The following is an 18332-nucleotide window of genomic DNA, read 5'->3' as shown; positions in this document are numbered from 1 at the left end:
AAAAAAAAAAAAAAAAAAAAAAAAAAAAAAAAAAAAAAGATCTCAAAAAACAAAACAAAACACTGAAATGGGGGAAGAAGTTTCTCCTGTTTTACTCGGGAGTGTTGAGCAGCTTGAATTGGAGTGAGTGGCTGAGCCCAAGTGAATCGTTTGTTGAAAGAGTAAGATGCCTGGGAGAGGAGGCCGGGCGGTTGAGGAAGCAAACACTGTCTAATACCCTCCAGACACTCCTGAGGCCCTGGAGGGACAGTGGGGGATAATGGTAATAGAAAGATAGTTAACTTTACTGGCTGACAAAGGAAACAGGTACAGAGCATTGTAACTACAGGAACTAGGGCAGTAACAACATTCATAAGCCGAGGAGAAGGCAATTATTTGTACCTGAGCACTGGGGCTGGATTGGGAACGGGTTCCCAGACAAAGTACAAAGGAGGGGATTTGTTTTTTATTTTGTTGTACTTCTGGTGCTTGTTTTTGGTACCAGGAATCGAACTCAGGACCTTGCGCTTGCCAGGCAGGCGCTTGTGCCGCTGAGCTATTGGTGCTTGCTTTTTTTTGCTGAGGATGTCTGTGCATTATTATTAAGGCAGACAAGTTCGTGCGTGCATGCGTGTGTGTTTTGTCGTAGTAGCAGCCTCAGCAGTGTGTAGAGGGGGCAGAGTTGATGGTAGGAAACATGCCTGAAAGAAAGTCTAGGAGGAAAGGGAAGTTTCCCTTCCTCTAGAGTTTTGATTTTGCTGGAGCAAACTGGCCATAGGTTAATCTGCATACACATTTATTAATACGCAGAGAGCCGTATAGAATGTGAAACTCCAGGAAGGCCCAGCTTGTAGTGAAATACCCTCTACATAGGTGAGAGAGAAGTATAAGACTGGAAGTGCTTTCAGCAGGGAAGTGAGTGAATTTTAAGGGACGTAAGTGGAGCTGAACTATGGCTGGTGGCCCCAACAAACTTCCCTGGATTCTCAGGGCGATGTTTGATTTCCAGTCTCTCCCTCTGTGATGCGAGTTTAATCTCCCTTCCTTAATGAAATTCAGTAAGGAGTTTGGAGCTGACTGTGTTCCTGCTTGGTGGATCTGTTCTTCGGGTTCGATAAGAGGACTTCAGAGAAAGCCTCTTCTAGTGCTTCAGGAGAGAAAAGGTTCAGGCAGGAGAAGGTGCCAGAGACCTTGAGGCTCCTGCTTCCCTGGAGCGTGCTCTGAGGCTGTTATTTCCTGAGGCTAACAGAAGTTGTGGACCACAAGAAGACGGTTAGTTTAGGCTTAAAGAGAGTGATTGTGGGTTTTTGTTTGACGTATGAAAATGAAAATAAGGAAGGGCATCATCCTTCTGCCCGCCGTGTACAGGTCTTTTTTTTTCTTGAGACAGGGTCTTGCTATGCTGTTCCAGCTGGGCTTGAGCTCACTTTGTAGCCCAGGCTGGTCTTGAACTCGCAATGATCCTCCTGCCTCAGCCTCCTGAGTGCTAGGATTAAAGATGTGTGCCGCCACACCTGGCAAGGTTTTGTCCTATGTGATTTACTCAGTGTGTGCATGATCCTACGAACATAAGTGTAGTGTGCCCATTTTACAAGTGGAGGAACGAAACCCAGAGAGCATCAGTGATCCGGCCAACTTCGTACTGCTGGTGAGTTGGCAAAGCTGGAACTCCAAGCTCTCGCTCACAGCCCACACTGTCTGATTGGATTGTGCTGTACAGGATAATATGTTAGATAGCACTGGCTGTAATTTTTTTATTTTAGTAGCTTGTTCTAGAAGCTGTGCTACCTTTTTCTTCCTTAAATTATTTTTAAGTGTATGTTTTAGGGGATTGAAATGATTTTGTGCATAGAAAAGAAATTTCAAACTGGGGATGTAGCTCAGTGGTAGAAGATTTGCCTGGGATGGGATTTATCCCTAGCACCTCAAAAAAGGAAAAAGAAAAATTTCACATGAGCATATCTATAGCCTTGGAAGCCTAAATGGAAAATATTTTGAATTGTTCCTGATTTAAATTTCTTTTTTTTTTTTTTTTTTTTGTCTTCTTGAGACAAGGTCTCATTATGCACTTCAGGCTGACCGTGAGCTCACTTTGTAGCCTAGGCTGGTCTCGAACTCGTGATGATCCTTCTGCCTCAGCCTCCCGAGTGCTGGGATTACAGGCATGCGCTACCACGCCCAGCTTCATTGATGTTTAAAATGGGCGTCCCTTCTGAAGGTTTTTTAAAGAAGTGGTACACTACAGTTCAGCTACAGTTAAAAAATATGCCCAAGTGTAACAATTAAGAGGCCATAGTGGATTCTGTTAATCTCTTTGTGAGAAGCAGTTATATACATTAAGTTGACTCAAGACGGACAGTCAGCTGAATAATTTTTTTTTTTGCTATTGGGAATTGAACCCAGGGCCTTACACTTGCCAGGCAGGTGCTGTGCCACTGAACTATATCCCTGCCCCTGAATAATTCTTCAAAAAAAATTTTTTTTGGTGGTTATGGTGGTGCAGCGTGATGGCACATGCATGTAATCCCAGCACTCAGGAGGCTGAGGCAGGAGGATCATTGCAAGTTCGAGACCAGCAAGATAGGGTCTTGCTATGTAGTTCAAGCTGGCCTCCCACCCTGTAGCCCAGGCTGGCCGTAAACTTGTGGTGATCCTCTGACCTCAGCCTCGTAAGTGCTGGGATTATAGGTCTGCACCCCCATGCCCAGCAACAGTTTTTAATATGCCCATAAAATAACCTTTTAGAGGGAGTTAAGAAATGGATAGAAGGGACAGACCACTGTATGCATTGACGTTATTATCAGCTGTTCTCTTGAGAATGCAGGTCATTTCACTGTCATCATGCTGCTTTGACTTGGGATCCTTGTTTAGGACTAATTTTGTAAGATGATAAAAAAAGGGCTGGGGATTTAGCTCAGCGGCACAGTGCCTGCCTGGCAAGCGCAAGGCTGTGAGTTCTATTCCCGGTAAGGGGGTGGGAGAGGAGATAAAAAAAAATTAGATTATTTTCTTTTAGAGATAGGCTGCTTCTGCAACTTCCTGGTGCTGAGAGTGTCAGCTACCGCCCCTTCCTCTCCTCAGCTCAGATGAGTAGACCAGGAAACTGGTGTATCTGTCTGAAAGGAATGTACAGGTGCTAGCCCCGGTGGGTAGAAGTCTCTTTCACTTCCACAGAGAGAAGCAGCTGAGAGTGAGCTAGGGATAGCAGAGCATGGAGATTTCTTTGTCTGTTACTTCACTGTATTCCTCCCCTATCGCACAGTGAAAACAGTTGCATACCTGCACACGGGGAGGGGAGATTTGAGGCAATAAGAGGCCCCTTACCTTTTTTGGAGCTAGCTGTGAATACACTTTCTTCACACAGGCCAGCTATGTTGTGGAGAGCAGTGAGCTGTGCAGACCTAGTCATCCATAACAGTTCCTAAACACCTACTTAGCAATTTATTTATTTATTTGTCTTTTTTGAGACAGGGTCTCACTCTGCCGTTTTAGGCTGGTCTTGAACTCACTTTGTGGCCCAGGCTGGCCTGGAACTCACAAGGATCCTCCTGCTTCAGCCTCCCAAGTGCTGGGATTACAGGCATGTGTCACAGGGTGTGATAGACCAGAAGCTTTATTTTTAAATTCTATTTATTTATTTATTTATTTATTTATTTATTTATTTATTTATCTTTTTGAGACAGGGTCTCGCTATGCAGTTCAGGCCAATATTGAGCTCACTTTATAGCCCAGGCTGGTCTCAAACATACCACAATCCTCCTGCCTCAGCCTCCCTAATAATGGGATTACAGGTGTGTGCCACCACACCTGGCCTAAATTTTTTTTATTTTTGGGGGGACAGGGTCTTGCTTTGTAGTGCAGGCTGGCCTTAAACTTACTATGTAGCACAGTCTGGTTTCTAACTCATGGTGAACCTCCTGCCTCAACCTCCTGAGTACTAAGATTACAGGTGGGCCTAACTTCATCTTTGCTTTTTTTTTAGAAATAAAGGAAATTAAAATCAAAGCATTAATTTTTTTTTACCTTTTATTCTTGCTGATTAGAAAGTTTTGTCAGGCATGGTGGTGCATGCCTGTAATCCCAGCACTGGGGAGGCTGAGGCAGGAGGATCGCTGCTAGTTCGAGACCAGCCTGGGCTACAAAGTGAGCTCAAGGCCAGCCTGAGCTGCATAGTGAGACCCTGTCTCAAAAAGACAAAAAAAAAAAAAGCTTTTTATTAGTACTTGTGTATAGTACATAATTATTGCATTCATTGTGGGCAAACCACAAGTTTATTGAAAAAACCTTTAATTAGACAGAGAGAAAATGGTGAGACTTTAGCTTCAAGAGACAAAGATTAGGCTGGTCCTTAGCAAAGGAGAGTAAGAAAAATAAGGAAGGACTCCAGTGAGCAGCTGCAGGGGGCATACTCTGGAGGGGTCAGACTGGCCCCTTAGTTTTTCCTTTTTCAGACAGGTTCATGCTGAATCACTGTTTCCCAGGCTGGGCTGGAACTTGCGATCCTCTTGCCTCAGTCTTGCAGAGTGCCAGGATTGCAGGCGTGTGCTACCGCACCCACTGCCTGGGAGCCCCTTTCATAAAGGCACTGATCCCGTTCCTGGAGGCTCTGCCCTTGTGACAGAACTGTCTCCTGCGGCACTGGCTCCTCATAGCATCACTGGGGGAGCTAGCATTTCAGCTTGTGAGTTTTGGAGGAATATACACACTCGGTCCATTTCTAGACATAGCCCTGTAGATACTTGTGTCCCTCCCATTTAGTGAACCTTGGAAAGGCATTTTCTAGAAAAGTTTGTGGAAATTAATTTTAGAAGATAAATTCTCTGATACTTTATTTTTTTTTATTTCTTTTTTTTTTTTTGGTACTGGAACTCGAACTCAGGAGCTTGTGCTTGCCAGGCAGGCACTATGCTGCTGAGCCATCTACCCAGCCCTGTGATAGACTTTATTGCCATGGGAAAAGGAAAATTGTTTCTGATTTTATTCATTAATTTATCCACAAGGTCCTTTAGTCTTTTTTTTTTTTTTTTTTCCAGAAATTGAACTCAGGACCTTGTGCTTGCCAGGCAGGCACTTATGCCGCTGAGCTATCTCCCTGGCATGGTCCTTTAGTTTTTGTTGTTTAACCCCATCCCGCATTGCTTCTTAGCTTCTTAGAGGATTATGAGTGTGCTGATTTTATCCCCAGCTATTACGCCGTCAAATGCTTGGGCATAGGCTCTGTCCTTTGGCTTCCCAGGAGCAGCAGTCAGTGCCACAGTAAATATCTGTGTAGATCTACGGAATGAATTGACTTTCACATTGGCAGTACACCTAAGAGATGCTAGATGCCCTCAAATGTTCATTGCCTAGAACTGTTTATGCAGTATTAGTTAGAATGTTTAGAAACAGCATTCCTTAGAGGTTTCTTTGTAGAGGGAGTTTCCTGACTTTTTAAACAGACAAGTGTCTAGTAGATAAGAAGGTGATTTGTAACAGTTGAGACAAGCTTAACAGACATAGGAACATAACCTAAAGCTGTGAATTTTAATTTGTCCTTGGGCAGCTAAAGTAAGGAGCAGCTCTATTTTAGTTTTCTTACCAATATAATCAAAATGATAATTGAAGCTTCAGATTACTGACTATTTAGACATGCTCTGCAGGGTTATAGGCTATACTTACTGAAATTTCAAATGGTTGTCTGCACCTGTGCACATCCTTCCAAGCATTCATCTATTGAATAAATACTTCCGAGTGTCTACTGTATACTAGATATTATTCTCCTGGAATTTACAGCCCAGCAGGGATGAGAAACAATAAATTAACGATTTCAGATTCGTTTAATTGTAGTTTAAGTACTTGGTTGGTTTGTAATACTCATTTTTTATTAGATCTTTATTTTTTTATTTTTTATTTTTTTCCCAGTACCGGGAATCGAATTCACGATCTTGCACTTGCCAGGCAGGCGCTGTGCCGCTGAGCTATATCCCCAGCCCTCATTTTTATTAATTTAATACCCAGATGTACACACGGGTACTCGGGATCAGAGATTTTGTAAAAATATGTGTCTCTCTGCTTTTACAACCTAGAGACCTAGATGGGGCTTCATCTCTTTTGACATGCAAGTATTAAATAAGATAGCTGTACCCCTTTTCTTGGCACCTTGGGGGTTTAGCCTAAGGGCTTAAGTACTTTAATCTTGGATTTAGAAATCAGAATTTGTGATCCTCCTGCCTCATCCTCTCAGAATGCTTGTATTGCCCAGCTTGAGGGAAGCTTTTGAGGTAGGCTAGTAAATTAAGAAATACAGATTTTTTTTTTTTTTTTGAGACAGAGTCTCACTGTGTGACCTTAAACTCACAATGATCCTTCTAGCTAAAGGTTGCCAAAGTGCCAGGTTCATAGGCATGTGCCACCATGCCCAGCTAAGAAATTTGATTTATCTTCAGGGCACCGTGGAGCCATTGAAGGGTGTTTTGCTCATTTGTCTAGCTTTTAAATTAAGGAAGTAATTTGAGTAGATTTATATTTTGGAAACACTCCTCTGGCTACTGTGGAAGATAGGTTGGAGGAGAGGAAATGCAGCGAAGACGTTCAAGGTGATGCAGTATAGGGGATGGACTGTGGCGGTCTGGGTGGGGTGGGGAGAATATCCACAGGGTTAAATGGAAGGATTGCGGTTTTATTGGGAGATGCAAACGAGGGGACCTTGATAGGGTGGGAAAGACAGACAGGGTCACGAGTCAGCTTGGGCACGCGGAGTTTGAAATGGCTCGGAGAAAGCCAGATAGAGATGGTCAGGGAGCTTGTGTGGGAGCAGAGCAGAGAAAACGTCGGTAGCCTTTGCTGGGAATGCCAAAGCAAGTCTACTAATGAATTATTTCTTTTATTTCCCCTGCCTTGGACTTTCCCCCCAGGTTCTTCACATGGGTAGATTCTCTGATTCAGATTTCAGCTCAGGTACCAACTTCTCGAGTTCTCTCAAGTCACTTAGGTTAAAATCGAACCCCTTTCCCCCAAAATAACTTCCTAATAATTACTGCTATGGTTGAACGTGTCCCCTGAACTCATGTCTTGGAAACTTAATCTCCAGGGTAAATGTGGTGAGAGGGGAGGTCGAATGGGAAGGAAAATGCTGTTCTAAAGAGGGCTTGCAGGAGTGGTTCTGCTCCCCTGTCCTCTTGGCCCTTTTGCCAGGTGCAGTGTCTCTGCCATCCAGGTAGCAAGAAGGCCTCACCAGCTACCAGTTGCCTGATCTTGAACTGCCTGCCTTCTAGAACCGTGAGGAAATAAATCTCTGTTCATTATAAATTACCAGATTAGGGATTCTGTTACAGCAGCACAAAGTGGACTGAAGCAGTGATTGGAACCTATGGCAGAGGTGCTGCAGTGGGTTCTTTGTATCTTTGAAAACTCTAGGGGCTGGGGTATAGCTCAGTGGCCCAAGTGTCTGCCTGGTAAGTGCAGGTTCCTGAGTTTGAGTTCCGGCACCAACAAAAAAAAAAAAGAAAAACTCCAAAAGGTTTGCCATTACTACAGTAAGGCAGTTGTTCTGATTTCTTCTTTTGTTTTTTGTACTGGGAATCAAACTTAGAACCTTGTGTTTGCCAGGCAGGATGAGCTGCTGAGTTATATCCCTGGGCCTCTGATTTATTTTCTTCTTAACACTACCAGCCAAAATTATTTTATTAATTTTTTTTTTAAAAACAATATGTGTATTGAGGGAAAGAAAACTTCTGTCTGAGAGAGGGACAGAAGGGGACCTGAGTGGGTTTCCCAGGAAACCTGTCTTTTCTAGGGATTTTTATAGAGCAAAACCACGAGGTGAGGCAGGTCCAATGTGGAAAACATGGGAACTCACTAGATGGGCACAAGGTGGGACAAAACTATGGTCAACCAATAAGAGTACAAGTATAATTGTTTAGGTAAAATTGATTAAATTGGGATCAAATGGGGAAGTGAGTCACGCAGCAAGCAGACATGAACACAGAACAAAGGACCTTTCCTGTAGGGGGTTGGGTTAGTGACTCTTCCTGGCTTTTTTAACTTGAGTGATACCTATTTAGAATATTAATCCCTGAGTTCCATCCCTAGGGAGGTATGTGGGTGCATTTGTTTAACCTTTTGTCTTAAGGTCTGCCCCACAGCTGCCAGGTATCTTGTCTTTTATACTGGCTCCTTCGAGGGCCTGGCCCTGTCTGATTGCCTGTAATATTTCTATCTAACTCAGCTGCCTGCAACATTCCCCCCTCTAAAGAAGTAACCCGAACTGCCTTCTAGAACTGTGTGGGAATAATGGACGATGGCTGCTCTGGCTTCTTCAGCCTGAAAGGGGTCATAGTTCTTCACTGGCAATTAGAGATACTCTCCAGAATTTCTCTCTAAAGGCCCTTGATAGATACCAGACATTTTTATCTTGGGTAGGCATGTAGATTTAAGTCTCCATCCAGTGATCCTGCTGGAAGACCTCCAAATGATATAGAGAAAGAAACTCCCACCCTGAAAGATATCTGGGATGAGTTCATGCTCTCTAAAATTGAAGAATGAATTTTAAGAACAACAGGGGTTAAGAGCAGAATACATTTATTGAGGGAAAGAAAGCTTCTGTGTGAGGGAGAGACAGAAGGGGGCCTGAGTGGATTGCCCTTTTTTTCTATTTAAAATTTAATTTTATTAGGCGAAATAGCTATTTAAATTTTTTGCCCATTTAAAAATTGGATTATTTGCCTTTTTATTGCTGGTTCTAAGAGTTCTTTATATATTTGGGATATTAGACTTCATAAATACATGATTTGAAAATATTTTCTCTGTGTGATTTATACTTTGACTTTTTTGCTAATGTCCACAAATATTTTTATTTATAATATTCAGTTTATTTTATTTTGTTTTACTTTGATTTTTTTGTTGCTTGTGTTTTTCATGTCATACCTAACAAAATCTAGGTTCATGAAGATCTAACTTACTTTTTTTTTCTCCTGAATTCATTAGCTTTAGTCTTTAAATTTAGGTGTTTTTGTTAAAATAATTTTTTTTTATGTGGTATAGAGAAGTGGTCTAACTTTGTTCTTTTGCAGTGGTTGTGTCCATTTTTCTCAGCATCACTTATTGGAAAGATTGTTCTTCCACCATTGGATAGTTTTGGCACTATTGTAAAAAATAAATTGCCCATAGATAGAACAGTTTATTTCTAGACTTCAAATTCTATTCCATGATCTATCTATCCATAAGTACTATATCTAAAGCCAGATGTGGTGGCACATGCCTGTAATCCCAGCACTCAGGAGGTTGAGGTAGGAGGATCATTGTGAGTTCGAGACCAGCCCAGGCTATGAAGTGAGCTTGAGGCCAGCCTGAACTGCATAGCAAGACCTTGTCTCAAAAAGACAAAAAAAAGTATTTATATATCTATAACTGTCTTAATTATTTGCTTGTTGCAGGGACAAAATACGCAACACTCAAAAGTTAAAGGAGGAAAGATTTATTTTGGCTCACAGTTTATAGAAGTTTCAATCCATAGATGGCTGGCTCCAAGACAGGTTGGCATGGCAGAGGGGCAACACTGAGGAGAAACAGTTCATGGCAAAGCAGGGCAGGCAGGTAATAGCAAGTAGCAAGCAACAGCAGCGTAAGCAGCAGAAGCAGTAGCAAAACAGTGGCGATGACCTACCTTCTGTCCCTTTACATTCTTTTTTTTTGAGACAGTTTCTTGCTATGTAGTTAAGGCTAACCTTAAACTCACTATATAGTCCAGGCTTTTTGCTTGTTTGGTTTAGTTCTTTCTTTGAGACAAAGAGAACCCAGAATCCAACTCCAGACGGAGAGGCAAGCAACTCAGAACCTGGTAACTTTTATTTGGTGAGCCATTTTTAGAAAAAAAAAAAAAAAAAAACACAAAAAAAAAACACATATAACATTTGGGAGTAGCCAGGAGATTCTAATAACATAATGAGTACATTCATTTTGGGGAACTGATACATGTACATAACACACAGAATTCACAAAATTCTTTTTTTTCCCCTTCTCATCTACCTCCCTTTAAAAAAAGTTTTTGCCAGCCTCAGATGCATTTATTTGTTTTAGTAATCCTTATCAAATTGTCATAAATACAGATTAACAGCCAGACTATCAGACAAAAAACATAAAAAACACATAAAACAATTATATTAAATCAAGTTATTTTAGCCGGGCTTGGTGGCGCACGCACTTGGGAGGCTGAGGCAGGAGGATCCTTCCGAGTTCAAGGCCAGCCTGAGCTACAAAATGAGCTCAAGGCCAGCCTGCACTACATAGGGAGACCCTGTCTCAAAAAGACAAAATAAATAAATAAATAAATAAATAAATAAATAAATAAAGTTATTTTAGTCAGTTTTGACAATTTGTCTCTGTGTAAATGGGGTTGGTGATGCAAGTAGTGTTAAAAGGATTTAACCACCACCAGAACAGAGAAAGAGAGTTACTAAATGCCACACTTGAGATTGAGAGAAGGTTAGCTTTTAAGGGCTTTTGTGTTAATTAGGTAGTGTTGCAATCAACCAGGAGACTACTCTTATATCCTGTTGCTTAATGTCTTGACTTTGGTTATTTTCTGGAACCTTAGTCAGCTTCTTTGTTTTAGAAAGTCAGTTAATAATCTGGATAGGCCCCCCCTTTTTTTTCTTTTTTTTGGTTTTTCTCCGGTACCGGGAACCGAACTCACGACCTTGCGCTTGCCAGGCAGGCACTTTTGCCACTGAGCTAAATCCCCAGCCCCTAGGCCCCTTTTTTTTACAGATAGCTTTCAATCTGTTACTTTTGAGAAAAAGTAGAAGGGGAATGCGCTCTACAGGATCTTTTTTTAGAACTTGATTGTGTCATCTAGGTTATCTAATTTTTGTTCATTGTATTCCTTTAATTCTGTAAGATTGGTAATAATGTCTGCTTCCATTCCTGATTTTAGTACTTTGAGTCCTCATTTTTTTCTTGGTCAGTCTAGTTTGTTAATTTTGTTGATTTCTGTAAGGAACTAACTTTTTTTTTTTTTTTTTTTTGTATTTTTGAGAGTGTCTTGCTATGCAGTTCAGGCAGGCCTTGAGCTCACTTTGTAGCCCAGGCTGGTCTCAAACTCACAAGGATCCTCCTGCCTCAGCCTCCCAAGTGCTGGGATTACAGGCGTGCGCCACCACGCCAGGCTCAACTTTTGGTTTAATTGATTCATTGGTTTTTCTGCTTTGACTGACTTCTGTTCTAATCTCTTCTACCTCTGTTTGTTTTAAGTTTAGTTACAGTACTCGGTAGTTTTTTAAGGTGGAAGGGTAGGTTATTGATTTAAGACCTTTCTGTTGTAGACATTTCACAGTTATGCATTTTTCTTTAATTGGTTTTGCTGTATCCTACAGGAATTGTGTATTGTTTTCATTTTTATTCATCTCTATTTTCTAATTTTTCTTTTGATTTTATTTCTCGTTCCTTAGTTATTTAGGGGTATATTGTTTAGTTTCTGTGTAGTTGTGAATTTGCAAAATTCCTTTCCGTTACTGATTTCGATCCATTGTGGTCAGAGAACATACGGTAGTTTATATTATTAGCATCCTTTTAGATTTCTTGAGCCTTGTTACATGGCCTAACATGTCTCGCCTGGAAAATGTTTCATAGTGTTGTAAACAGCTAAGTTAGTTATAAATGTTACAGGCAGGGCTGGTCCCTCAGCACAGAAGGTGATTGTAGCTAGAGGCACATTCGCTGAAGTCCAGGCTTCAAGAAAAAGAGGAAGGACCACACCCATCTACTTCCCCTAGAGAGAGCAGCAGTGATTGACAGAACCTCCCTAGCCCATTCCTTCCCAGAAAACCCTTGCTGTGTCTTTGTGTGCTTGTTACATTTGATCCCCATGTAATCAGTAAGCGACTATACTTGTTGTAATCTTATTGGCTCTCCATAGTTTTGTCCCATCTCACACCCACTTTGTGATTTCCCACTGGGTCAATATTACCTAAGTGACTATTCTTGTAATCTTCCTAGATGAATATAGTTTCTTTCCACCAAAAACCTGCCTCACCTCATGGCTTTGCTCAAAAGATACCCTTGAGAGGTGGGGTCCGTGGGCAACCCACTTTCTGGGCCTCCTTCTGTCTCTTACACAGAAGCTGTCTCTCAGTAAATTCTTTCTACTCTGAACCTCCGTTGTTCCTAGAATTCATTCCTTGATTGTAGAGACCACGAGCTCGGTGTTTTGGACATCTAGCAGGATGGGAATTGTCATATTTCCCTTATATTATTTGGAGGTCCATATATCATCCCCGTATCATCTGCCCCTATATCAATAGTACACTTGTGAAGAATGTATTTTTAAGCAGCTTCCTTTTGAGAGTACATTGTTCCTATTGAGCACAGTTTCTGTTTATAGCCTGCTGGCCAGTGTGTTGTTCCATAGCCGATGTTTAGCTGAAAGGGAGGCTGGAGATATATAATGTCCCACAGGAGAGCCATATGTTCAGTGGAATTTAAGGTGGAGGGTATTACTGAAGGAAGGGGAGAGTGGGTATTGGTGGGCAGTTAGTAAATCACAAGCAGTGTTACATTGTCTGTGGTACCTTACTCTGAAAACTTTAATACGAATTTTTACCTGAATCAGTGCTTTGGGATTAGCTGGTGTCTTGACTCATTTTGTGCTCTTATAACAACACCTGAGACTGGGTAACTTATCAAGAACAGAGATTTCTTACTATTCTGGAGGCTGAGAAGTCAAGGACCCCATATCTGGCAAAGGCCTTTTTGCTGGGTTTTCCTATGGTGGGAAGTGGAGGGCAAGAAAGCATGAAAGAGTGAGAAGTGGAACTTGGAGCTTCAAGCCCTTTTTCTTTCTTTTTTTTTTGTTTTTTGTTTTTTGTCTTTTTGAGGCAGGGTCTTGCTATGCAGTGCAGGCTGGCCTGAGCTCACTTTGTAACCCTAGCTGGTCTTGAACTTGTAGTAATCCTCCTGCCTCAGCTTCCCGAGTGCTGGGATTACAGGCATGTGCCACCACGCCCAGCTTCATTAATTCCAGTGGGTTAGGAGTTTGGATGTGTAGGGCATCTGGGGTTTCAAGTGGGAAAATTAACTGTGAACCACGATCACATGGTAGCAGCTTATTTGGTTTCTCACATAGGTGGAATACAGAAAAATACCAGTTCAAGATTTAAATATTTGATAAACTTGGTTACTTGAAGTTTTTCTTTATTACATATGACCAGTTCAATTTTAGGAATATTTACTGTGTGCCAGCACAATGCCTATGGCGCATCACAGCCTTTGCTTGGTTTAATCGGTGAGGGAGACATATCGACTAAGCAGCATTTCATCAAGAAATGTTTTTTAAGCGCCTCATGTGTACCAGACACTATTCTGAAGCATGAGAGAAGAAGATATTCTTGTCCTGAGGAGTGTGCCACGGGGTGATGCGAGCCACCGCAAGGAAGCACGTGGGACTGTGAGCCCGGCCCGGCGTCGGAATCGGGCAGAGCTGAGGCGCTTGCTGAGTGCAGGTACCATAGGCAGAAGATCTGGGTCAGGACCATTCCAGGTGGAATGGAGGGACACTGCGTGAGAAGTCACAGAGGCAAAAATGTCCCCCATTTGGAGAATTGCAATAGGCAGAGCTGGAGCAGTACTTGTCAGAATGTGGTCACCTGGTTCTGTCGGGATCATCTGGGAGTGATTCTTAAACACTGATTCTTAGCTTGCTGTCTCACTCAGATAGGAAAAACAATGGGTTGGAATTAAGGGACATGAAGGCAGAATAAAAATGATAGTGTCACAGCTGTTGTATTAAAGGTATACATGAAGTCCTCTGATTAGGTTCATTTGTATAGACTCTAAGCTATTTTCATTTAAAACCTGGTAACTCCCCTGTCAATAAATGCCTTCTTTCGGGAAGAGGAGAGTGGGCAGAAGGGATGGGTAATACTGTAAATCTTGGTTTCTCGTCCCCAGATACTTCTAAAAACAGTTGATCAGTCTGTTAATTTTGTACTTACTGAATGTTCTCCTTTTCTTTTAGTCCAAGGACAAAATGATGAGAGGCTCTCGCAGAGGATGCGTTAGACTCAGAGTGAGTATCATTTTTCTGAAAATGATTTTGACAGAAAAAAGTATTATTTAATTGAATGAAATAATGGAAATTTATATGTGGGTTAGCTTCCTTACTTAAGTGTTGGGGTAGGCAACTAAGTCTCAAAAGAGAAAAGTGAATTCCTCTAAGTAACTGCTGGTCAGTGATTAGAACTTAGTTATTTTGGTCCAGGATTTAATATTGTATTTGTGACTTAAAGCACTGACTGGCTTTGTTCTTTTTTTTTTTTTTTTTTAAATTAGAAGAGGACAGGTTTTTATTTTATTTTTTTTTAACATCTTTTAGAGGCAAAGGACAAGGCTGGAAATAAAATGAGTTGTAGTGTTGGCCATTTTTTTGGTAGTCACATTTAAGAAATAAAAAGAGGGCTGGGGATTTAGCTCAGCGGCACAGCGCCTGCCTGGCAAGCGTGAAGTCGTGAGTTCGATTTCCAGTACTGGGAAAAAAAAAAAAGAAGAAATAAAAAGAAGGGCTGGGGATGTAGCTCAGTGGTGGAGCACTTGACCTAAGACAGTCATGGCAAACCTTTCAGAGCTTTCCAGCCCACTGTGTATGTCGTAGGTTCGCCACCCCTGCCCTAGGATGTGCAAGGCCCTGGCTTTGACCCCTAGCACAACAATTAAAAACAAAAGCAAAATTAATATTTTGTTCAGGCAACTATATCCATACTATTATTTTAACATGTAGTCAATATAAAATGATTAATATTTTTCTTTCGTTTTTTCATGCCAAGTCTTCAGAATGCAGTGATACCTTTCACACTAAAGGTCTATCTCAATTCAGAGTAGGTACGTTCAGGGGATGGGCTCAGTAGCCACTTACTATTAGCTGCTACCTTATTGGACAGTGCAGGCCTATAACTTCATGCAGCTTTCCACTACAGTCCAAATACGGTAGTTAAAGGCCAGCAAGAGTGCATGGCTGGGGAGACAGTTTCTCATATTCCACCATATCTAAAGAAGGTTCTGCTTCTGTCACAGCTAGGTTAATCAACTTCTAACGGGCCTTTCTTTTTCAAGAGCCGGTCCCCCTTCCCAATCCAGAGTGCATTGCTCCTTTTGAAGATGTGAATATATTTGGCAAACATATGCCTTTGTTAGCAGTCCTTGCTGGAATTGGAAGATAGCTCTAAGAAGTAGATTATAATGGAAAAACTCTAGGACTGAGATAGGGTTAAACATGGCAGGTTTGCAGGATGGAAACGAGACAGGCCTGTTTCGTGCAGATGCCGTATATGTAACAAAGATTTTTAAAAAATCAATGTACTGTACTGTACTTTGTTTTTAAAGTTTCCTTTGGTTTTTCTTTTGTCTGCTTGATCTAATTGCTTTTCTAAGCATTTGCTATTGACCTCAGTCACCACTCAGTCTGGTATAACTGCTTTTTTGGCTTCAGATAGGCTCAGAAGTGAGACAGGCAGAGCTGCGTGAAGACAGCACTTTAGCTGAATTTATTCTGGAGTGGAGCCACTGTCTCTTTTTTTTTTTGGTACCGGGAATCGAATTCACGATCTTGTGCTTGCCAGGCAGGTGCTGTGCTGCTCAGCTATATCCCTGGCCCTACTGTCTCATTTAGTGTTCTGGTTTTGGTTTTTAAATATAGCTGAATTAATTATTAACCCTTTCAACTACTACTCAGGTTAGCCGGCTGCCCCTGCAGCCTTTTCGTGTTCCCCAAGTTGTCTCTTAATCACTCTGTTAGAGGAATCATTTCTTTATAATTTTATCACCCAAATGAGCACCCTAAATTTTATAGTTTTATCTTGCCTGTTTTTATTTATTTATTTATTTTTGTCTTTTTGAGACAGGGTCTCGCTATTCAGTTCAGGCTGGACTTGAGCTCACTTTGCAGCCCAGGCTGGTTTCGAACTAGCAATGATCCTCCTGCCTCAGCTTGCTGGGTGCTAGGATTACAAGCATGCACCACCATGCCTGGCTCTTGCTTGTTTTTAAACACTTAATAGTTTACCGTTTATGCTCTATCCTAAGCATCATTCGGGTGTCATTTCAGTGGGTTCTTTTTTATTTTATTTTTTTTTTTATTTTAAAGATAGAAAGGATAACATAGTAATGGGGGGGGGGCTTACCAAATTACAGACAAAGTGGTAGGAAATTATTTTTCCATATTGTTATCTACAAGATAGTTTCTCAGGAAAACAAATAGACAAATAATAGTGAGTTACAGACAAAAGTGATAGGAGATTATCAGTGGTTGTTGTACTATACTTTGGTATCTTCAAAGTGGCTTCTAAAGAAAATAAATAGAGCTATACATGAGTGACCAATTGAATAATCATTAACTATTCTCAGTGGTTGTTGTAGGGAACACATAATAATAAACATACATCCATTTATGAAATAGCATAGGATCAATACAAACGTTACAGAGTTATGGACAGATTAGTAGGAAAATATCAATGGCTGCTATAATACATGGTGGTATCTTCAAAATGGTTTCTCAGGAAGACAGAGATACGCAAGAAGGATCTAACAAGTAGTTACAGCCTAAGGGTTGTGAAAAATAGCATATTACCTCCTCACCAGTGACTCCTTTCACTGAGGTGTGATGGCTGGAAGAATCAGTGGGTTCTTACATTGAATAAATTTGATAAGTTGTCATTTTTATGTTTCTTATAACAACAAAAATATGCAATTTTTGGTTATCCTGTATTTAAATAATTGGACTGATAAGTGGTTAAACACTTGATGTCTTTTGTTTGTAATTTGTCTGTTGAAGAAGAAAGACCCTGCTGAAGAAGCTGACCTGTAGGAGTTTGCATAATGTCAGTTTTACTGATTGCTCACCGCTATATTCAGTGTGTTCTTCTAGCCGCTGCTTGTGCTGAAAATTGGCAGCTGCCTCCAGAGACTGGATCAAACTTAGATTTGACCCATTTGGGAGAATTATAGGTGTCGTTCTGTTCTTTTCATGGGAGGAATGTAAAGCCTGAATTTGCTCTTTACTGATATTAACTGCCATCGTTCCTTAGTACCTGCCCTCTTTTTTGGTTTTGGTATCAGGAATTGAACTCAGGACCTCACGTTTGCAAGGCAGGTGCTGCTCCACTGATCTGAATCCCTGGCTCAAAGAGATTTTTTTTTGGTACCAGGAATTGAACTCACAACTCTGCTTGTCAGGCAGGTGCTGTGCCGCTGAGCTGTATCCCCACCTAGTATCTGCATGCTTTAAATCATTGGGAATGCAAACTTTTTTCTTTTCTTTTTTTCTTTCCTTCCTTTCCTTCCTTTCCTTCCTTCCTTCTTTCCTTCCTTCCTTCCTTCCTTCCTTCCTTCCTTCCTTCCTTCCTTCCTTCCTCTCAGTTTCATTTTGTTTGTTTGTTTGTTTGTTTGTTTGAGACTGGGTCTTGCTATGTAGTTCAGGCTAGCTTTGAACTCACTATGTAGCCCAGGCTGGTCTCAAACTTTTGATGATCCTCCTGCCTCAGCCTCCGGAGTGCTGGAACTACAGGTGTGTGCCACAACACTGCCAATTTTCAGGAGGATGAATTGGCTTTAAGCAGTTTCCACCTACAAATGTTTAGAAGAACCGACAGCAAGGATTTGAACAGGTATTTGTGCACCCGTGTTCGTGGCAGCATTACTCACAACAGCCAAGAGGTGGGAACAGTCCATGTGTTCATACACAGATGAGTGGAGAAGTGAAATGTGTATGCATGTAATAGACTGTTTTTCAGCCTTTAATAGGAAGGAAATTCTGACACAGGCTGTAAGAGGTGAGCCTTGAGGAAGTTACGCTTAGTGAAGTCAGCCAGCCACAAGAAAGCAAGAACTGTATGCTTGCCCAGTGCCAGGTACAGAGCGCGGTCGGGTGTGTTGGGTCAGGAAGCAGAACGGTGCTCTCCAGGGACTAGGTGTGGGGAAATGAGAAGCGACTGCTTAGCGGGCATGGAGTTTCAGACTGGGACGGTGAGAAAGTCCAGGAGACGGCTGGGTGACTGTTGCACAGCGGCCAATGTCCTTACTGTCCTGACCTCAGAGCATAAGCCGTGTGTTGGTGCGATAGAGTACATGCACCGATGCCCACGGGCTGTGTGGTCTCACCGTTCTAGTGTTGGGCATCTCAGCTGATTTACTGCTAAGGTCAAACAAGGCAGCAATCAAGGGGTTGGCCGGGCGGGGCCCTTACCTGGGGCTCTCAGGAGGAATCGTCTTCCAGGCTCACTCAGGCTGTTGGCAGAGTTCACTTCTGTGTAGCCGAAGACCTGAGGTTTCCGTTTTCTTGCCGACTGTCATTTGTGATGTGCCAGCTGTAGCTGGAGGCTGCGCCAGGT

At 41.8% G+C, this 18332-nt stretch overlaps 1 protein-coding gene across 1 annotated transcript in view; it reads left to right on the top strand.

Annotated features, from left to right (window-relative positions):
• Osbpl9 (oxysterol binding protein-like 9) overlaps window positions 1–18332 on the top strand; it is a gene marked incomplete in the record, with an annotated part of 147682 nt that overhangs the window by 23687 nt on the left and 105663 nt on the right. The window contains 1 exon segment of the mRNA XM_005398602.2: window positions 13970–14020. Within this exon segment, the coding sequence (XP_005398659.2) occupies window positions 13970–14020 (51 nt within the window).

Source organism: Chinchilla lanigera, unplaced genomic scaffold (assembly GCF_000276665.1).
Source record: "Chinchilla lanigera isolate Chin_1 unplaced genomic scaffold, ChiLan1.0 scaffold00063, whole genome shotgun sequence".
NCBI classification, from domain to species: domain Eukaryota; kingdom Metazoa; phylum Chordata; class Mammalia; order Rodentia; family Chinchillidae; genus Chinchilla; species Chinchilla lanigera.
Note: the sequence above shows the minus strand (reverse complement) of the source record. Positions and strands in the feature narration are given on the sequence as shown.